A 22386-nucleotide genomic window follows, 5' to 3' on the forward strand; every position below is an offset into this window, starting at 1 on the left:
ACATGGCAATTAACGTCCTCATCGGTAAATGGAACTGTTCCTACTGCGCTGTACAGTCAGTTTGAGCTCGGAACCTGACTGGTGGAACTGGACTGTAGGATAGTCTCTCCCCCTGAAGCTATGTGGAGGCCATGTTGGCCGCTCATTAAAGGGGAGGCCACGGAGCATTCTTCAGCTGCAGGCTCCTTTGTGATTTTTTATTGGCCCAGCCCGCAATATGAGACCCACCTGCATGAGGCGTGGCTTAGACTGAGGGGTTAAATCCGATTTATGGTCATTCCGGTGTCTGTATTGGCCACACAGCATTTACTGCGATGCGGCCTCTGCAGAAGTCAGGGCATTCATATTTCCTGTGCTTCACGGAGCAGAGCGTAGCTGTTGTGAAGGATGTTGTCAAGGAAGTGAGTTTGTGTTTATACAGGACGTACCGCCCCAACCTACCTTCAACCAATCATGTCAGTGCGGAGCTATACAGAGCTCTCCGCATTGTTACAAAATTTGTGAGGCTCACGGTGATGCGGTAGAGAGCTTGATTTGGCCTCCGCAAGCCTCCTGAGGCTCCGCAATCACGTCACACCTACCGTACAGAGCCTCCGGACTGCATTGCCAGATCAAGCTTAATTGGAGTGGATCACTGTTTCTTTGTGAGCGTAATTAGTTACAGCTCGTTTGGTGCTCCTCCCTCCGAATGTAGCAAGATAATGGAGAGCCCCCCCCCCCAACTAAACCCCCACCTAGCTTCCCCTGGTTGTGGCTTGTACATGTGTGACTCAGGCCAGCATTACACCTCATCCCTGGTGGGCTCCAGTGATGATGTGGCCCTCTGGGTCTGTCCAGTGCCAGCCTCTGACTCACCAGACTCCCACACACGGGCTTCTCTGTTTGTGCTTGAGCCAAGCCGTGCTCCTGCACTCCTCCAGGTCGTTTAGACAACATGTGAGGTGCTCATTCATCAAAGCCCTCTGATAGAGAGCACCTATATCTGGTGTAATGGCCCTGCGTTTATCTCTAATCACAGCGCTCTCTCTCAGATGGCAGCAACGTGAACACTGAACCATTTCTGTTGGCATGGAGATGGATGTGTAACATTGTGTGTCTAAGTGTACTGCTCTTTACTCTTTGCTCTCATAAAAGCCTAATTTGAGAATAGTATGACATGTCTGTGAGTGTTATAGGCTTCACAGAGGCAGGTATAGTATGACATGTCATAGAGAGTTATAGCAGCATCATATGAAGGTTATAACCTGCTTTTCTGTCCCACAGAGCCTTCGTATGAGACGGTGAGCCCTATGCTGTGTCCTCGTCTGGAGAACTGCTCTTTCTCAGGGAAGGACTGCCCCTACGGCTTCCAGCAGGACAACAACGGCTGCCTGCTCTGCCAGTGCCTCAACCGTGAGTCTCACACCAGACGCAAAGAGTTAAACACAGATACATAAACACACAAACACGAACACACATGAACACACACACATACCATAAACACAGACATGCTGGAACTTGTTCCAAATGTCAAATCCCTGGCACATTATCTCCAATACAGAAACATAAAGCAAATATCTGTCGCACCTCATTTGTTACCATGGCTGCATGGTATTTGCAGTTTTTTTGTCATTGGAATTCGCTAATGAAAAGCCCTATAGAAAACTAACATGGTGTTGATGGATGAGCCAGCCTATGGTAAGGTGACCTCCATGTGAACTGTTTCAGATTACTCCTGCCCTGACCTGGGGAAATACTGCTCGCTGCAATGCCCTGTGGGATACGAGAAGGATGACTTTGGCTGCGAGGTGTGTGAGTGCAGCTCTCCAATGCCCAAGTGCCGACCCCTGACCTGCAGCAAGACCTGCCCCTACGGATATGTGTAAGTCCTCTGAAGGGTCTACACATCTTCAAGTTAAGCACTGCTCATTATTCACCCCTTATTTTCCACGCAGCTCAAAGGCTGTTACAGACCCACTGGTCACGACTGAAAGGCCAAAGCCTGAAGGAATGGTGATTTGTGTGGTTTATTATTGACATGGGCCCTGACATACAATCCACTCTCTCTTTAGCTGGAAAAACACATTTCATAAATCATTTTTCCGTCTCAAAACAACGCTAAAAAACGCATCTGCACAAAAGCGGCCTTTATGAATTGTATACAATGAGATTCTTCTTGTATCTGAACCATGCTCTCTGGAGCCTCCGCTCAAGATGGGCCTGATATGTCTGCACAGGATTCCAGCAAAGAGGCAACCCAAGGGGGAAGAGGAGCAGGAAGCGGTGGCTTCATCACTCATAAGCATCGGTTCAGGACTGGCTTCAGAAGTCTGAATCCTCGATGAGCTAAGTAATGCATCACTTTTCTAGCAGAGTGGTGCTTCTAAAATGGACCAGTGAAAAGACACAGAGACGGCTTTGTATAAATAGGCTGCATTTATGACCTCTGCAGAGAACTCTAGAGTATATCATCAACTATATAATTTGTGGCGTATGTGACTAAACCACAATTAATACAAACCTCATAAACTATACTTGCTTTGAACAGTCCAGTTTTCTTATCTCAACAATGTAGAGGGGGGAAAGCGTGACCACTGAGCAGTGGGCTGTCAGAGTGGGTCAGAGCCCTAAAGGTGTGTTTACATTGACATTTGGCACAGTTGAGCGCCTTGGGCAGGACACAAAGGAGGACTTAAAGCGTTTCCCCTCCTCAATGGGTCTAAATCATCATCGGATCTGATAGGACGTGCACGGCATTCTCCTGCTGCCCGGGCCGGCACAGAGACAGCAGCCCCAGAGCCAAGCATGGTGCACAAAATTCCACACACCACCTTTTAACAAAGCCCAGCTCCCAAGGTGGCCAGACTTTCTGTCTCTGTGTTTGTACACGGAGGGCCCAGCCAGCTCAGAGCTCAGCCTGGCCTCTCCATACTGCCTTTACTGCCGTTTCAGCAGAGATGTGCCCTCTGCTAGTGGATCGGCTGCTGTGGGACACAGGGTTAATCTCCTGTTTTATTTATGTGGCCGACAGAGACTAATAGTATAATTAATCCCACCTAACGAGCTCAATGTTTAATTGAAAAGATGGGTTACTTATTCCAGAAAAAGAGAGAGCGTGGGAGACACAAATAGAAAGAGAGGCTGGAGTGATGTAATAGATGAGCCCATCTGATCAACATAATTTCTCAACCTGCTGCTCATCTACACTGAGTGTACAAAACATTAGGAACACCTGCTTTTTCCATGAAACAGACTTACCAGGTGAATCCAGGTGAAAGCTATGTCATGACGTTGGCCTGTGGGTAATGTTTATGAACCCCCCCCCATAAATACCTTTCTCCCTTCCCTCTCTCTTGACTCTACTGAGGGACTCTTGAATAGCCTTTGTTAAACATAGAGAGTCTTGGAACATCAAACAAGTGGAGGGAAAGGAACCCTATTTCGGTAAAAGAACCAGTTGAAAATGTGCGTTGGTACTTAATGAATATGATGTCAATTCGGTTGTCATCTGAGACATTATGACTGATGACAGGACAACATAAACTGTATCTGGGAAAGTCTACACATTATAGTTATCAGATTCACATGGAATTGTTGTGCAATTTAAATGCATTTAACTTCTTTATGATAGGGGGCAGCATTTGCACTTTTGGATGAATTGCGTGCCCATAGTGAACTGCCTCCTACTCTATCCCAGATGCTAATTATTACTATTGGATATAAAACACTCTGAAGTTTCTAAAACTGTTTGAATGATGTCTGTGAGTATAACAGAACTCATATGGCAGGCAAAAACCTGAGAAAAAATCCAAACAGGAAGTGAGAATTCTGAGACTGGTCAATGTTCAACTCATCGCCTATTCAATTCCCTGTAAGATATGGATCTGTTTGCACTTCCTACGCCTTCCACTAGATGTCAACAGTCTGTAGAACGTGGAATGAAGCTTATACTGTGATGTTGAGTCGGATGGGAGGTGTTTCAGTCAGTGGTCTGGCAGAATGCCAGTTCCTGGTCACGCGTGTTCCAAACGATATCGTCTTGCTTTCCATAACTTCTAGAGACACAAAGGAATTCTCCGGTTGGAACGTTATTGGATAGTTATGATAACAACATCCTGAAGATTGATTCTCTACTTAGTTTGACCAGTTTATTCGACCTGTTATATAACTTTTTGAAGTTTTCGTCCGAGTTCGCCTGCATCTGCGCGAGCGTTTGGGCATGTGCACTAAACATGCTAGCAAAAGTAGCTACTTAGACATAAGTTATGGACATTATCGAACAAAACAACAATTTATTGTGGAACTAGGATTCCTGGGAGTGCATTCTGATGAAGATGATCAAAGGTAAGGGAATATTTATGATGTAATTTCGTATTTCTGTTGACTCCAACATGGCGGAGAAATTTTGTTATTTTTGAGCGCCGTCTCAGATTATTGCATGGTGTGCTTTTTACGTAAAGTTTTTTTTAAATCTGATACAGCGGTTGCATTAAGAACAAGTGTATCTTTAATTCTATGTAAAACATGTATCTTTCATCAAAGTTTATGATGAGTATTTCTGTTATTTGACGTGGCTCTCTGCAATTTCTCCGGATATTTTGGAGGCCTTTCTGAACATGGCGCCAATGTAAACCGAGATTTGTGGATATAAATATGCACATTATCGAACAAAACATAAATGTATTGTGTAACATGATGTCCTATGAGTGTCATCTGATGAAGATCATCAAAGGTTAGTGATTAATTTTATCTCTATTTCTGCTTTTTGTGACTACTATCTTTTGCTGGGAAAATGGCTGTGTTTTTCTGTGGCTATGTACTGAGCTAACATAATCGTTTGGTGTGCTTTCGCCGTAAATCCTTTTTGAAATCAGACATGTTGGCTGAATTCACAACATGTGTAGCTTTAATTTGGTGTCTTTCATGTGTGATTTCATGAAAGATTGATTTTTATAGTAATATATTTAAATTTGGCTTTTGGCCAAGTGGGACGCTACCGTCCCACATATCCCAGAGAAGTTAAATGAAACTATTTGTGAAAAGATTAAATGTAATTTTAGCTTCCAAATGAGATAATTGGGTTTTCATAAGAATAGAGCTCTGCTCAATCAGTGGCCCGCCCCTGTGAAGAGACATGGGTTATAAACTATGAAACACACCCTTCTCTCCCTCCACTATATAAGCCCTTGATGAAAATGTAACCTCCTGTTCCGGGTACAATAGGACGACGGTCCGATGTCAGAAGGATTCAGATAATAACTACAGAACGAAGCCAACCTCAGCGTGAGCTTTGGTTGCGAATGGTATGAACTTTGAACTCTTATTCGCTACAGAAGTGATACCTCCTAGCCGTTGAGTTAGCAGCAGCCGCTGTAAACGTGGGCTAGGAAAGGACGGACAGAGTATCCCATCTACCACACAACGACGAGACTACAACGTATTCTGTTTACCACCAGAGACACTCTTCAAAGGACAAAGGACTCTGTTGGGCAACACGGCCTTCCATCTACCACCAACCTATTGAAGTGCAGCTCAGAGTAAATATTTATTGCATTTTCCTTTTCCAAATGGGCGGTAATTTAGAATGCATAAGATTTTGTATTTACGATAGAGTAGCTGCCTACGGCCGATAGAGACATAGCTTCTCCCTTTGTTCCTCAAGTCTTCCGGCTCTTTCACTCAAACCCAACCCCCGTTCTTTGTGTAACCAGCTGTCATATCTGTTCCGTCCGCTAGGGGCGTTTTCCTTTATGACATCATTTGTAATCAAGGTATGATTCATTCTGTGTATGTGTAATTCTGTGTGATTAGTTAGGTATTTAGTAAATAAATAATTAAACCCAATTTTGTATTGCTGATTACACTTGTTAGCCAGGGTTCGTGAAGATAACCAAGAATTTACAACTTTCAGATGAGACTGAAATAAGGTGACGATTAATATTGACTGCTATTGATGTAAAATATTACTAGGTCTTTCAGAGTTTATTCAGAAGATAACAGCTCTATAAACACTCTTTCGTGGTGCCCCGGCTTTCTAGTTAATTACATTTACATGATTAGCTTAATCAGGTAATATTAATTACAGCAAAAGGATTTTATAGAATAGCATGTCATATCACTTAATCCGGCATAGCCAAAGACACGACAGCTATGATCCCTTATTGATGTCACTTCTTAAATCCACTTAAATCAGTGTAGATGAAAGGGAGGAGACAGATTAAAGAAGGATTTTTAAGCCTTGAGACATTTGAGACATGGATTGTGTATGTGTGCCATTCAGACGGTGAATGGGCGAGAAAATATTTAAGTGCCTTTGAACGGGGTATGGTAGTAGGTGCCAGGTGCCCTGGTTTGTGTTAAGAACTGCAACCCTGCTGGGTTTTTCACTCTCAACAGTTTCCCGTGTGTATCAAGAATGGTCTACCACTCAAAGGACATGCAGCCAACTTGACACAACTGTGGGAAGCATTGGGGTCAACATGGGCCAGAATCCCTATGGAACACTTTCCTTGTAGAGTCCATGCCCCAACAAATTGAGGCTGTTCTGAGGGCAAAAGGGGGGGTGCAACTCAATATTAGGAAGGTTTCATTTTTTTTTTTTAAATGTAATTTTTTACCCCTTCACCCCAATTTTCATGTTTACGATCTTGTCTCATTGCTGCAACTCCGCAACGGGCTCAGGAGAGGCGAAGGTCGAGTCATGCGTCCCCTAAAACATGACCCGCCTAACCGAGCTTCTTAACACCCGCTCGTGTAACCCCGGAAGCCAGCTGCACCAATGTGTCGGAGGAAACACCGTTCAACTGCCGACCGAAGTCAGCCTGCAGGTGCCCGGCCACAAGGAGTCGCTAGAGTGCGATGAGCCAAGTAAAGCCTGCAATGCAGTGCCTTAGACCGCTGCGCCACTCGGGAGGCCAGGAAGGTGTTCTTAATGTTTTGTACGCTCAGTGTGCGTTTTATGACATCCATAGCTGGATCCAACTAGGTCACATGATCTGCGTCTGTTCCTAGCTAAATTACAGGCTGTTTTCTCTCTGTTTGTATCCTCCATAGCTTTAGGACATTTAGTGGGGGTTTAGTTTCATTTCAGTCCCCATGTAGATCGTCTCTCAAACTCCTCAGGGTTTGTTTTTCCTCTGGTACTAACTCATCCCTGTGTCTAGGTCTGTATCTGCTCTCTACAGCATTTAACTCCCTGCTCTGTTTACAAATCAACCATGATGATGAGCTCATAGTTAATAGAGAGCAGGGCCTCTCAGTACTTATGTCCCTTAATCAACCTGGCTGCATTAATATCATCTGGCCCTGCTCTGGGCCTCACATATCAGCCAAAGGCTTTGGTAGCAATACAGTAACTATCTGAATAGGTTGAATCAAATGGAAAGCATCCGAATTGGCTTTAAACCCAGTGCCCTAGACTCTAGCATTGATATGGTGTTTGCGCTGTGCACCATGGGGCTCTCACGTGTTCCAGGGTGCTGCTTTTATCTGGCCTCTTCAAAGGCAACTAATATACCAGGGGATAACAGAACCATGTATCTATTATACCATACCTGACCATCTGGCTCCACGGCAGCATTCCACCAGACCGCTCACAAGACTACTGGCTATTGAGCTTTCACTGAAACATGCACCATTTGAGCTGTAAAGACAGCCTTCTTATCTTGCCCTCTCACATGACATATCTGATAAAGACATCTGTGTGTTCTATCTATCCCACAGGAGGAATAAGCACGGCTGTGAGATGTGTCGCTGTGTCAAGTGTGCCCCCTTCACCTGTGACAAGCACTGCAGCGATGGCTACCGGCAGAACAGGAAGGGCTGCTCCATCTGCATGTGCAAAGGTATGGTGCTCATCTGTCTGTCTGTCTCATCTGGTCCGCATCAATATTCATCCCTCTGGGTCAGCCGGTCACACGACTACACTTCCATAACAACAAAAGTAGTGTGTGTGTGTGTGTGTGACCATGTCTGTGTGTGAGTGAGCGTGTGTGTTTAAGTGTGTGTGTGTGTGTGTGTGTGTGTGTGTGTGTGTGTGTGTGTGTGTGTGTGTGTGTGTGTGTGTGTGTGTGTGTGTGTGTGTGTGTGTGTGTGTGTGTGTGTGTGTGTGTGTGTGTGTGTGTGTGTGTGTGAGAGTGAGTGAGTGAATTACATTTTATTTTGGGTCAAATCGGCAAACCATCCCTTATGGGATTAATTGACACAAACAAATATTACAATAATTCACTATGGTAATTAAATGATCACTCTTCTTCCGGTGTTCTCTGCATCGCATAAAGAGTGGAAAAGAATCTGAAAAAGGTCCAAATCAATACATGATAGTAAATGACATCCCTAGAGCAGTACAATAATATACATACATACATACACACAGTATATATACACATACTGTACATACAGTTGAAGTCAGAAGTTTACATACACTTATGTTGGAGTCAATAAAACCCGTTTTTCAACCACTTCACAAATTTCTTGTTAACAAACTATAGTTTTGGCAAGTCGGTTAGGACATCTACTTAATTTTTCCAACGATTGTTAACATACAGATAATTTCACTTATAATTCACTGTATTCAAATTCCAGTGAGTCAGAAGTTTACATACACTAAGTTGACAGTGCCTTTAAACAGCTTGGAAAATTCCAGAAAATTATGTCATGGCTTTAGAAGCTTCTGATAGGCTAATTGACATCATTTGAGTCAATTGGAGGTGTACCTGTGGATGTATTTCAAGGCCTACCTTGAAGTGCCTCTCTGCTTGGCATCATGGGAAATCAAAAGAAATCAGCCAAGACCTCAGAAAAAAATTGTAGACCTCCACGAGTCTGGTTCATCCTTGGGAGCAATTTCCAAATGTCTGAAGGTACCACGTTCATCTGTACAAACAATAGTACGCAAGTATAAACACCATGGGACTACGCAGCCGTCATACCGCTCAGGAAGGAGACGCGTTCTGTCTCCTAGAGATGAGCATACTTTGGTGCAAAAAGTGCAAATCAATCCCAGAACAACAGCAAAGGACCTTGTGAAGATGGTACAAAAGTATCTATGTCCACAGTAAAACAAGTCCTATATCAACACAACCTGAAAGGCCGCTCAGCAAGGAAGAAGCCACCACTCCAAAACCACCATAAAAAAGCCAGCCTACGGTTTGCAACTGCACATGGGGACAAAGATCATACTTTTTGGAGAAATGTCCTCTGGTCTGATGAAACAAAAATATAACTGTTTGGCCATAATCACCATCGTTATGTTTGGAGGAAAAAGGGTGAAGCTTGCAAGCCAAAGAACACCATCCCAACCGTGAAGCACGGAGGTGGCAGCATCATGTTGTGGGGGTGCTTTGCTGCATTAGGGACTGGTGCACTTCACAAAATAGATGGCATCATGAGGGAGGAAAATTATGTGGATATATTGAAGCAACATCTCAAGACATCAGTCATTAAGTTAAAGCTTGGTTGCAAATGGGTCTTCCAAATGGACAATGACCCCAAGCACACTTCCAAAGTTGTGTCAAAATGGCTTAAGGACAAAAAAGTCAAGGTATTGGAGTGGCCATCACAAAGCCCTGACCTCAACCCTATAGAAAATTTGTGGGCAGAACTGAAAAAGCGTGTGCGAGCAAGGAGGCCTACAAACCTGACTCGGTTACACCAGCTCTGTCAGGAGGAATGGGCATAAATTCACCCAACTTATTGTGGGAAGCTTGTGGAAGGCTACCCGAAACGTTTGACCCAAGTTAAACAATTTAAAAGGCAACGCTACCAAATACTAGTTGAGTGTATGTAAACTTCTGACCCACTGGGAATGTGATGAAAGAAATAAAAGCTGAAATAAATCATTCTCGCTACTATTATTCTGACATTTCACATTCTAAAAATAAAGTGGTGATCCTAACTGACCTAAAACAGGGAATTTTTACTTGGATTAAAAGTCAGGAGTTGTGAAAAACTGAGTTTAAATGTATTTGGCTAAGGTGTATGTAAACTTCCGACTTCAACTGTACATACATACATACATACATACATACATACATACATACATACATAGCATACATAACATATACAGATAAATAAATACAGTACGTGTGTGTTTGTGACATTTTGTGTGACCTTGTGTGTGACCATGTGTGTGTGATTGTGAGAGTGATCGTGTCTGTGTCCTGTAAAATGGATTCAGGGTGAGGAGTAGGAGATATACTGTGAATTAGAGAGATACGAGTCTCTCTGAAGTGTTGACTTTCTCCCACTATGTAGCAGATGTGATTTGCTGGGACCTTTAGCTGGTCTTATGAATGGATGTTTTGACTCTTGTTTTTATTTAACTCTCTCTGAGGCCTGTGTGTGCATGTCTGATTAGATTCACCAACCACAAAAGTCAAAGAAAGTTTGCAAACAGCTTATTTAAACACTGCCAGTTTTATTTGATGTGTTTATTTTCTTTTTTCAGTAATATTATAAATATTTTAGCTTGGCATATATTTTTGGTTTCTTGCTTAGCAAGACGCCGGTGCAGTGGGTCCATTTCCCCACACATAGACACTTCTGTCTATTCCACGGTCCTGTTGTTGACATTATTTTGATACTCTTGGATCAGGTACTCAGTGGACTGTTCAAGTATTTATGGATAGGAAACTTTTGGGGAGCTGTACCTTTTTCCGTGTGTATAACCGTGTGTTATATCAGTGTGTTAAGAGAGAAGAGAGACAAACATCCGCCCTGGATGTGAAAACATGGTGCGATTCACTGAACTACTGCAGTACGTTCTATTTTAAAACACTGTTCTCCCAGGACTTAACAGCCACACTGGGTCTATTCTAAAACACATTGGAGGCCAGTTATTGGCATTTGTGGGGTTTTATAAACTAAACCTATCCCTCAAAAGAAACACAGGACCTCAGCTTTGGGACCGGTGCCAAAAACCTCAGGGAAATGAATAAACTTTATTTATTTGTGGTGCTGTTGTAAATGGATTATTGGGAAATAAAGGGACTTTAAAAGGAAGGTCACATATTGGTGTTTGGTGAAGGTGGAGCTGAGAGGATCCAGGGACTGTAACAGAGCCAAGACAATAACATTTGCTGCCTTTACTATAAACCGTAAATAATTCTTCTTAATGAAATTTCCACTTTGAATTTCTGATGCCCTGAAACATCCCTGGTGACTGTTTCTCACAGGTTCAAGTCACCAGCCTTCCTCCCTGCCTAACGTCTGTTTGTCTGTGTTCATGTTTATTTTCCAGAGAGTGGCCACCTGCCAAGCACCACTGCCTCCACCCCTATGCCCAGCTACTGCCTGACCTCCAACGGGCACCGCTATGAGGAGGGCGAGAGCTGGCACGACGGATGCCGAGACTGCTACTGCCACACTGGGAGAGAGATGTGTGTGCTCATATCCTGCCCTGTGCCCAGTTGTCCCAACCCCGTGGTCAGGCCTGACCAGTGCTGCCCCACTTGTGAAGGTACGTCTTGTCTGGAGCCACCTGGTCTATCAACACACACAGGTCTGGCAGATCACAGTCCCCTAGGATCTCACTCTCCTAAGAGCCCACTTACTGCCCCAGTAGTCAACCCAGTCCTCAGGCTCCATGAACACTTTGTGTTTCTGTAAGGAGCAACACACACTGATACACAGTTACACACCCACCCCTCTTCATCCACACCTCTCCCAGAGTCACTCAGAATATTTATATGGGAGTGACTCCGTGGACTGTTCAAATATTTAGGAGTGAAAGAAGTCTACAACTTTCAGTCGCCCGTTTGTCAGTAGACAAGACATTAACTCCTTATAAATGTCAATCCTATCCTATCAATCCTACACAACCACACATAGTTGTGTAACTGCCAGGCTTTAGTCTTTCAGCAATGATGTCACTCATCTAATTGTAGTAAGCTGGGAATCTTGTTCTTTGTAGACTCTGCACTCTTTGAGTGTGTTGTTGTGTTGCTGTTATCTGTCTTTCCTAACCTATATATCATCTGTCCAGATGAATCAGGAAGTGGTCAGCCGGAGGGCAGGGACCTGGTGGTGTGCCGGGCCCCTGGGGGGGAACTCTATGTGGAGGGAGAGACCTGGAACCTGGACGACTGTACACGCTGCACCTGCAGGAAGGGCCGCGTCTTGTGCGACACTGAAGTGTGTCCCCCTGCTGTGTGTCAGGCCCCAACCAGGAACAAGGACACCTGTTGCCATGTCTGCCCAGGTACAGTACCTTACATCACCTGCATCTGTCATAGGCTGCTTTACTAGGAAGCATCTAATGCCAAGCCATTTTCTTCTCTGTAAATGTAGAACTCCATCATCATATTAGCCTTGACAAGAGCAATTTCAGATAATATCAAAAGCCCTTACAGTACATCCAGGAATAACTCCAGAAAGAAATGTCAGTTTGTGGTCAGTCAGAGTGGGATAAATCTAAGCTGGAGCCATTATCAGCAGCATGTGGTTGTGGACTGTGGAGCCTTGCCTTGTCTTCCTGGGTGCATGTTAAACGCTGTCGGACAGTTTAATGTCAGGCTTATAAAGAAACCAGACCAAACTGGCTGGGTTTACATTGGTATATATCCTCCAGACAGGAACACATGTGGACAACCCTGTCTGTTTCCACTGGTCATTTGTAGGGCCGGGAGTTTTTCCTGGCAATGTGATATGACTAGGAAAAACTCTGGCCCCTAGTTATAGCCTATATAACTAGTTTCTCCTGGTCAGGTCACGTGACCTCACCCCCTGTTGAGAAGAACAGACTTGGTGACCATCTGCACTATTTCAGTACCCTCACCCCTCCCCACCACCTCCTCCCGCCCCTCACTCCTCCCTCAGCCCCACAAGCATGAGCCCCACAAATAAAAAATGCATGACTGCTCCTGAAACCCACAGAGCCTCCTGGGGAATGCTCGGCTAGCTGCGTTATCACCACATCTCCCCCCAGAAAAGCAGTTTGCCCTTATGTATGAGCCTGGCTCTAAGGAATGTGGGAATAACGCACATTTCAATGACAGGCCCCATGATGTACAGTATGCGTACAGTACTCCCGATATGTGTACAATCTAACTAAGGCTTTGATCACAGGAAGGCCATTGATCTATGGGCCCGGGGGCAATGAGACACAGAGATAAGCCTGAGATTTAACATACAGAGAGCACAGCAGCCATATGTTCCCTAGTCATTAGCTAGCCTCCTGCTAGTTTTTACTGTACAGTTAAAATCATCTCATCGCAAACACAGACCTACAGTTCCAATAACTGCTCTGGATTAACATGTTATACTGCCGGTGTTAGCCTGGGTTGATGTTATACTGCCGGTGTTAGCCTGGGTTGATGTTATACTGCCGGTGTTAGCCTGGGAGATGTTATACTGCCGGTGTTAGCCTGGGAGATGTTATACTGCCTGTGTTAGCCTGGGAGATGTTATACTGCCGGTGTTAGCCTGGGAGATGTTATACTGCCGGTGTTAGCCTGGGAGATGTTATACTGCCGGTGTTGGCCTGGGTTGATGTTATACTGCCGGTGTTAGCCTGGATTGATGTTATACTGCCGGTGTTAGCCTGGGAGATGTTATACTGCCGGTGTTAGCCTGGGAGATGTTATACTGCCGGTGTTAGCCTGGGAGATGTTATACTGCCGGTGTTAGCCTGGGAGCCAGGGGAATATCTGTGATAAAGTTAACCCTTGGTGTGCCTCTCTCTCCATCCATCCCTCCATTCACAGAGGGTCCCCTGCTCCCAGTGAGCACCAGTCAGCAGGAGTATTGTATCTCCAGCGAGGGAGACGTGCTGTTGGCTGGGGACACCTGGAAGGCCAACGCCTGCACCAGTTGTTCCTGCAACAACGGAACCATTCAGTGTTTCTCCCAGCGCTGCCCGCCTGCCAACTGCAGGGTGCCCGTCCTGCGCAAGGGCCAGTGCTGCCCTCACTGTCTGGGTAAGTGTGTGTGTGTGTGTGTGTGTGTGTGTGTGTGTGTGTGAAAGTCTAGCTGGGTGAGAGCACACTGCTTGTTACCCTCTCTAATGATGTCCACTGTAATTCTGGTGTGTAGAATACAGTATTTATGTCTTGTCTTGTGAAAACTGTGAGAAACCTATATTAAGCATGCATTAAAACAAGTCGTTCCTTTGGGACAAGGTACAGCTTGTTATTGAGAAAATTATTATTCAAGTGAAACTTGTAGGAAGGGAGGAAAAGTCTTTAGCTAGAATAAGGCAAGCATGTGTGAGTCGCGTCCTGAGTGCCAGTCTTGCTGGCGCTGCATGGGCAAACACGGTTACTCACAGCAACATTCCATGTGACACAACCCACTCTGACCAAAAACATTCCCCAAGCATCCGCACATTCACACGTGTTTCCTGTCTCCGGCTGAGCCGGCCCGCCACTCTCAATGGCGGCACAAGAAGGCAAAGCTCCATCAGCTTTTCCTATAGAGGAAAACCTTGGCACAGGCCTGCATTGTTCCCTGTGATTTTTAGCCGTTTCATCTTTGTTTTGGTTATTTGCACGGTGGAAAACAGCACTTGACAAAGGAGGGTCATGGAAGCTTAGAGAACACGTGCTGTAAACACACCTGATCTACAGACACTCATCCAAACAATAACCTTCTGTTACATTCACTTATGTGGGGATTTGTTTTTGGTTCAAGTGTGTTTGACATTACATGAGTGAATGGGTATGTGAGTTATGGTTGTGATATTCTGATTTACAGAAATGACAACAACGTCTGTTCCAATGATGGTGTCGACCAAGGACCCCAAGACCAGGGTTACTACCACAGTGGACAACACAGTCTGGATCACCACTGCCACCGTACCTCCTATCATTGCTGCTACAGGTAACACTAACACTGTCTGTCTGTCTGTCTGCCTGTCTGTCTGTCTTTCCCTCTCTTTCACTTACTCACTCACTCATCCTATGGCCCACAGCGATGGTTAACTAATAATAGGAATAATATGGGACTAGGTGGTAACACCTGCCTCAGCTCAGCCCTGTGACTTGACATGTCATCCAGGTTGTATCACAACCGGCCGTGATTGGGAGTCCAATATGGCGGCGCGCAATTGGGCCAGCGTCGTCCATCATTGTAAATAAGAATTTGTTCTTAACTGACTTGCCTAGTTAAATAAAGGTAAAAAATATATATATATATATTATATAGGGATACTTTGTCAAATGAGAAATGCAGTGACACATGATGAATCGATGTGGCCAAAACAATACTAACCCATAAGAGTCCTGGGACAGAGACCATTCATCTGAAGACTGTATCTGAGGTATTGGCCAGGGAAAACTGCCAAACACTAAACAAGGACACGAGCTGCTTTTAATTTCAATTGATTAGAAGGGGAATAATGTAATGGCAATATTGGCCCATGTGACAGCAGTGTGTGTAGTCTAGTCTGTGGGGGAGAGCTGATATTAATACTGTTTGATTCTCCTTGCAGACGGGAACAGCCTGGGAGAGAACTTCCCCAGCCAAACTGAGATGGCTCTCATCTACCAATCAGCAGCCTGGATACTGGCCGGTCTACTCCTGGCCATCATCATCTTCCTCATCGTGGCGCTCCTCATCAACAAGAAAAAGAAGTGGGTGCAGATGTCCTGCTACAGTGCCCCCAAGAAGGTGAGAGGCATTGTGGGTAAATCAGCTCATTAGGCACTGTACTGAACGCAGTTTCACCAATGAATTGCAACATTTACATTTGAGCAGACCAGAGCGACTTCAGGAGCAATTAGGGTTAAGTACCTTGCTCAAGGGCACAGACTTTTAACAGCTAAACTACCTGCTGCAACCCAGCATTGCTGCCCAAACTTAGACCCCTGTGGTGCTAAATCATAGCACCATAGTGGGGCGGGCGGTTGATTTGGGTTTTAATCTGTGGGTGGGTCGTGGATTTTCTTGATCTTCCAGCTCCTGCTACAACCCGTGTTCAGGGTGTCATAAAGTAGGGATTCATGTCTTTTTCCAGGACTTAATTCTGAAGGAGCACTTTGAACTGTGTCAAGTTATCATCAAATGTGATAGTTTTACAACACCCCCATGAAATAAGACTAGTGGCACAGAAAATCGTCACATACTTTCTGAACAGTCTCTCCCGTCCGAACTAGACACAGTGCACGCTAACCCAAAGCAGTAGGATCCAATCAATAACTGGCAAGAGAATTGATATTTGAAACCCAGGGAATCTTTCCTCTCTCTTCTTCTTTCTTAGACTGTGATCCTGAAGAAGCATGTGAATAAGAACTCGTTGGTGTACATGGAACCTTCAAAGGAGAACAAGTTCCAGAGCGTGAAGAATGACTGCAGCATCAACTTCTCCCCAGAGATGAGCTCACCGTGTGTGGAGAGAATGAGCATCCCCCGGGCGAAGCTGAGTATGGGCCAGGGCAGGGGGCAGCGCTAGATCCCTACAGGCCCCCGACCACCAACCCCCTAACCGGACCCCCAAACTCTACACCGCCCGCAGGGCTACCCAGTACTTCCTCTTCTCTCTTTCACACATTTCCATGGTGATCGATCCACAAAACTATATATTGTACTGTACAGCCACACACATGTCTGGGATTCCCCCCCTTCTCTCTCTCTCTCTCTCTCTGGCAGTAAAACTGATGATCCACAACGAAACACAAAACATTGCAACTTCCTGTTGCTTTATCATACTGCTATATCCTGCGTTTGGAGCTTTACTGTGGCCTGGCTGCTGGTGCGGTGAGGAGAGACAGGGGAGGCAGGAGGATGTGGCCATTCTGGGACTTTGCCATACAGTTCACCAGACAGAAAGACAGCCAGAGAGGCTACTACTCAGCCAGAGAGCTCTGCACTGTGAACATGATCATTTTTGCTTCTCGCCTCCTCTGGAGCTGGAACATGAAGCTAATAGGAGTATAAAAGCTTTAGGACAGCAGTTTGGGTTCTAGACTAGATGGTCTCCAGTCTGCTGGTTTCCATGTGCTGCAGCGCAGCACTCAATTGATCAACAATTGTTTTAGATTTAACTGGTCTTCCAGTTGTAATCAAAATTGGATGGGAGGGATTAGCAGATATATGGCTAGATCCATGACTCTCTCCTCTCCGCAGTCAATGACTGAGCAACATCAGAACCCAGCAGACTCAGGGAAAATAGACCCATACTCCTGCTTTAGAACGTTTGGTATCCATCTTAGCTTCTTTTTTACCCTTCTATTTCTATGTGTACTAGTAGTGTATTTCTTGGTTTTGTGATGGTCTCCGTGGTGGCAAGATTAAAACATTGCAATCACCAGACTAAACTTTCTCCATTAACGCAGAGGAAGGATGCTCTTCTCTTCCCACTTACTGTAGTGGTTCCTGTCTGCCTCAAAGATGATGACCAAGTCATTCCATTCAGAAAACAACCAGCTACCCTGGAGAGAGGGAACAAATACAGTACAAGTGAATGTAGTCTGCCTCAGCCGTGAAGCCAGTGTGTCCGTCTGTAATACAGTATGGTCCTTCATTCTTCTCTACTCAATAACTCTTAGTCTGGTTTCCTTCAGAAGGAATCATCCCATTGACTGAACTTCATCATATAGAAATGGCAATGGACTTCAAGGTGAAGTGGATTAACATGAATCCAGACTTATTTTATAGCTTTCAGATAAGACGACTCGTTACAAGAAACTACAGAAGCAGTGCCAGACCTTCTGGAGTGACTCATGAGTAATGTCGATATACAGTAAGCCTCACTTATATAAGTTAATTTACAGCCGTGCGCAAACAGGAGCTACTGTTTCCAGAGAATGTTAACATGTGCATTAGTAGCCTTAAATGTTTATCATATTTCATTGTTTCTCCTATAATAACATATTCTAGCCCAATTCAGTACATTTTGAAGAGTTCAACTGATGTGCTATGTATTCCATACCCAGGTAACCTGACTGAAGGTCTTCCCATTCCACCAGTTTATAACGTATTACAGTGAACAAGGGCATGGGGTTCAAGGAGACTGCTATGAACTGTAAATAATAGTACTTTACAACATCAGAGCATGTTCATGAAAATTAGCACTTTTGTAAGGATCCAGTGTTTTAAAAAGCTGTGGGGGAGAATTCCTAGAGGGATAAAGGCTTAAAGGATTTGATAGGCATAAAGGATTTGATAGGCATATTTATCACGTAATGATAAACCACTCAAGTTAACATACTGTTGCAGCACAGTCTTGGCTTATTAACAATCTGATCGATCTAGTGAAAGAGCTGTGCTTTGGAGCTTTACAAAACAGACTGGGGTTTAATAAGAAATCTTTGGGCATGATTTCATAATTACATTGCCACTCTCTCGATTCAAAGACCATTGTGATGTCAAAACTGGGTGGAGACAAATGTAGATTTCTATTGAAGAGTTGTAAAAGTAATTCTGTAGATTTGGGTCTGTTTGAATCACAACCATGTGTTTTAAATGAAGTGAAGATGCGACTTGTAAGAGCTTACAGTTATTTGTTTTTCCTATGTGTAAAAAAGGTAGATAAAAGTAGTGGACAGAAGAGTACCTTATTTATTTTTTCACATAGTTTTATTTATTAATACTAATCTATAGTTTGACATGTGTTTTTGGCAAATGAACTTGGTAGCCAAAGCTGCTGTACATTTTCGATATTGTAAACCATTTACCATTTCTATCTGCTTTGTTATTCAAGCTTATTTATTTTACTTTTGCCAACTGTAAATACATTTTTCTTAGATGTTGAACTGTAACATTTACACTTATTTTGAAAAAATAAAATGTGTGAACAAAAATGACTTTGCCTTTAACTTTGGGAAGACATTTCAGTGTTTGTGTCATTTCCATGGTGAGATCATGTTTGCAATGAGGAAGTGTGCTGTGCTTGTTGGGTTCAAAAGAGGTAACATGGTTAGATATGACATCTGTTCCTTTAACTACTCTTTCCCAGTGCTGCCGAAGGTGATCAGCTTTCCCTCTCCCTTAGTTTGCCAAAGGTTTTAATGTTCCCTTTTCTCTTTAGCATACTTTCTCTGCTCTGCTTATCTGTGTTGTGTTACAGGATTTGGCCAGAGATCTGTGTGTGGTGTTTCTTAAAGCCTAGAGCAGGGTTCCCCAACTGGCCCGCGGGAGGTTTTATTTGGCACCCCAAGTTTTCAGAGTAAAAGAAAATCATATATATACACAGTTGAAGTCGGAAGTTTACATACACTTAGGTTGGTGTCATTAAAACTCGTTTTTCAACCACTCCACAAATTTCTTGTTAACAAACTATAGTTTTGTCAAGTCGGTTAGGACATCTACTTTGTGCATGACACAAGTAATTTTTCCAACAATTGTTTACAGACAGATTATTTCACTTATTATTCACTGTATCACAATTCCAGTGGGTCTGAAGTTTACATTCCATAAGTTGAGGTAGCGGAGGTAGCGGTCCTGCTGCTGGGTTGTTGCCCTCCTACGGCCTCCTCCACGTCTCCTGATGTACTGGCCTGTCTCCTGGTAGCGCCTCCATGCTCTGGACACTACGCTGACAGACACAGCAAACCTTCTTGCCACAGCTCGCATTGATGTGCCATCCTGGATGAGCTGCACTACCTGAGCCACTTGTGTGGGTTGTAGACTCCGTCTCATGCTACCACTAGAGTGAAAGCACCGCCAGCATTCAAAAGTGACCAAAACATCAGCCAGGAAGCATAGGAACTGAGAAGTGGTCTGTGGTCACCACCTGCAGAACCACTCCTTTATTGGGGGTGTCTTGCTAATTGCCTATAATTTCCACCTTTTGTCTATTCCATTTGCACAACAGCATGTGACATTTATTGTCAATCAGTGTTGCTTCCTAAGTGGACAGTTTGATTTCACAGAAGTGTGATTGACTTGGAGTTACATTGTGTTGTTTAAGTGTTCCCTTTATTTTTTTGAGCAGTGTATATACACATACAAACTCAGTTTTTCACAATTCCCACAATAAGGTGTGGTGAATTTATGCCCATTCCTCCTGACAGAGCTGGTGTAACTGAGTCAGGTTTGTAGGCCTCCTTGCTCACATACTTTCCCCCCCTCTGATAACCAGGTGGTGAATCGCATCTCTGCATGTCTGGCAGACATATCAGTGTGGATGACGGATCACCACCTCAAGCTGAACCTCGGCAAGACGGAGCTGCTCTTCCTCCCGGGGAAGGACTGCCCGTTCCATGATCTCGCCATCACGGTTGACAACTCCATTGTGTCCTCCTCCCAGAGTGCTAAGAACCTTGGCGTGATCCTGGACAACACCCTGTCGTTCTCAACTAACATCAAGGCGGTGACCCGTTCCTGTAGGTTCATGCTCTACAACATTCGCAGAGTACGACCCTGCCTCACGCAGGAAGCGGCGCAGGTCCTAATCCAGGCACTTGTCATCTCCCGTCTGGATTACTGCAACTCGCTGTTGGCTGGGCTCCCTGCCTGTGCCATTAAACCCCTACAACTCATCCAGAACGCCGCAGCCCGTCTGGTGTTCAACTTTCCCAAGTTCTCTCACGTCACCCCGCTCCTCCGCTCTCTCCACTGGCTTCCAGTTGAAGCTCGCATCCGCTACAAGACCATGGTGCTTGCCTACGGAGCTGTGAGGGGAACGGCACCTCCGTACCTTCAGGCTCTGATCAGGCCCTACACCCAAACAAGGGCACTGCGTTCATCCACCTCTGGCCTGCTCGCCTCCCTACCTCTGAGGAAGTACAGTTCCCGCTCAGCCCAGTCAAAACTGTTCGCTGCTCTGGCACCCCAATGGTGGAACAAACTCCCTCACGACGCCAGGTCAGCGGAGTCAATCACCACCTTCCGGAGACACCTGAAACCCCACCTCTTTAAGGAATACCTAGGATAGGATAAAGTAATCCTTCTAACCCCCCCCCCCTTAAAAGAGTTAGATGCACTATTGTAAAGTGGTTGTTCCACTGGATATCATAAGGTGAATGCACCAATTTGTAAGTCGCTCTGGATAAGAGCGTCTGCTAAATGACTTAAATGTAAAATGTAAATGTAAATATGCTTTTTCAGTTCTGCCCACAAATATCTATAGGATTGAGGTCAGGGCTTTGTGATGTCCACTCCAAAACCTTGACTTTGCAATTAAGCAATTTTGACAACTTTGGAAGTATGCTTAGTTTCATTGTCCATTTGGAAGACCCATTTGCGACCAAGCTTTAACATCCTGACTGATGTTTTGAGATGTTGCTTCAATATATCCACATAATTTTCCTCCCTCATGATGCCATCTATTTTGTGAAGTGCACCAGTGTATATATGTATATATATATATATATACACATACATACATATACACACATACACACAGTATATATATACTATGTGTGTATATATAAATATACTGTGTGTGTATTTATATATACACACATAGTATATATATACTGTGTGTGTGTGTGTGTGTGTATATATATACACATAGTATATATATACAGTGGGGAGAACAAGTATTTGATACACTGCCGATTTTGCCGATTTTCCTACTTACAAAGCATGTAGAGGTCTGTAATTTTTATCATAGGTACACTTCAACTGTGAGAGACGGAATCTAAAACAAAAATCCCAAAAATCACATTGTATGATTTTTTTATTTTTTTTTTATTATTTTATCCCCCTTTTCTCCCCAATTTTCGTGGTATCCAATCGCTAGTAATTACTATCTTGTCTCATCGCTACAACTCCCGTACGGGCTCGGGAGAGACGAAGGTCGAAAGTCATGCGTCCTCCGAAGCACAACCCAACCAAGCCGCACTGCTTCTTAACACAGCGCGCCTCCAACCCGGAAGCCAGCCGCACCAATGTGTCGGAGGAAACACCGTGCACCCGCCCCCCTCAGTTAGCGCGCACTGCGCCCGGCCCGCCACAGGAGTCGCTGGAGCGCGATGAGACAAGGATATCCCTACCGGCCAAACCCTCCCTAACCCGGACGACGCTAAGCCAATTGTGCGTCGCCCCACGGACCTCCCGGTCGCGGCCGGCTGCGACAGAGCCTGGGCGCGAACCCAGACTCTGGTGGCGCAGCATAGCACTGCGATGCAGTGCTCTAGACCACTGCGCCACCCGGGAGGCCGCATTGTATGATTTTTAAGTAATTAATTAGCATTTTATTGCATGACATAAGTATTTGATACATCAGAAAAGCAGAACTTAATATTTGGTACAGAATCCTTTGTTTGCAATTACAGAGATCATACGTTTCCTGTAGTTCTTGACCAGGTTTGCACACACTGCAGCAGGGATTTTGGCCCACTCCTCCATACAGACCTTCTCCAGATCCTTCAGGTTTCGGGGCTGTCGCTGGGCAATACGGACTTTCAGCTCCCTCCAAAGATTTTCTATTGGGTTCAGGTCTGGAGACTGGCTAGGCCACTCCAGGACCTTGAGATACTTCTTACGGAGCCACTCCTTAGTTGCCCTGGCTGTGTGTTTCGGGTC

General features: G+C 44.6%; 1 protein-coding gene across 2 annotated transcripts in view; it reads left to right on the forward strand.

Annotated features, from left to right (window-relative positions):
- The window catches only part of LOC139530795 (cysteine-rich motor neuron 1 protein-like), a 55473-nt gene extending 36754 nt beyond the window's left edge, over window positions 1-18719 (forward strand). For both annotated transcript variants that reach the window (XM_071327495.1, XM_071327496.1), the window contains 9 exons: window positions 1264-1392; window positions 1708-1861; window positions 7702-7823; window positions 11219-11437; window positions 11963-12178; window positions 13683-13895; window positions 14671-14796; window positions 15407-15585; window positions 16175-18719. In XM_071327495.1, the coding sequence (XP_071183596.1) occupies window positions 1264-1392; window positions 1708-1861; window positions 7702-7823; window positions 11219-11437; window positions 11963-12178; window positions 13683-13895; window positions 14671-14796; window positions 15407-15585; window positions 16175-16366 (1550 nt within the window). In that variant the 3' untranslated portion in view covers window positions 16367-18719. The remainder of the gene's footprint in view (window positions 1-1263; window positions 1393-1707; window positions 1862-7701; window positions 7824-11218; window positions 11438-11962; window positions 12179-13682; window positions 13896-14670; window positions 14797-15406; window positions 15586-16174) is intronic.
- The last annotated feature ends 3667 nt before the right edge of the window (window positions 18720-22386 follow it).

This window comes from Salvelinus alpinus, chromosome 9, assembly GCF_045679555.1.
Source record: "Salvelinus alpinus chromosome 9, SLU_Salpinus.1, whole genome shotgun sequence".
NCBI lineage: Eukaryota > Metazoa > Chordata > Actinopteri > Salmoniformes > Salmonidae > Salvelinus > Salvelinus alpinus.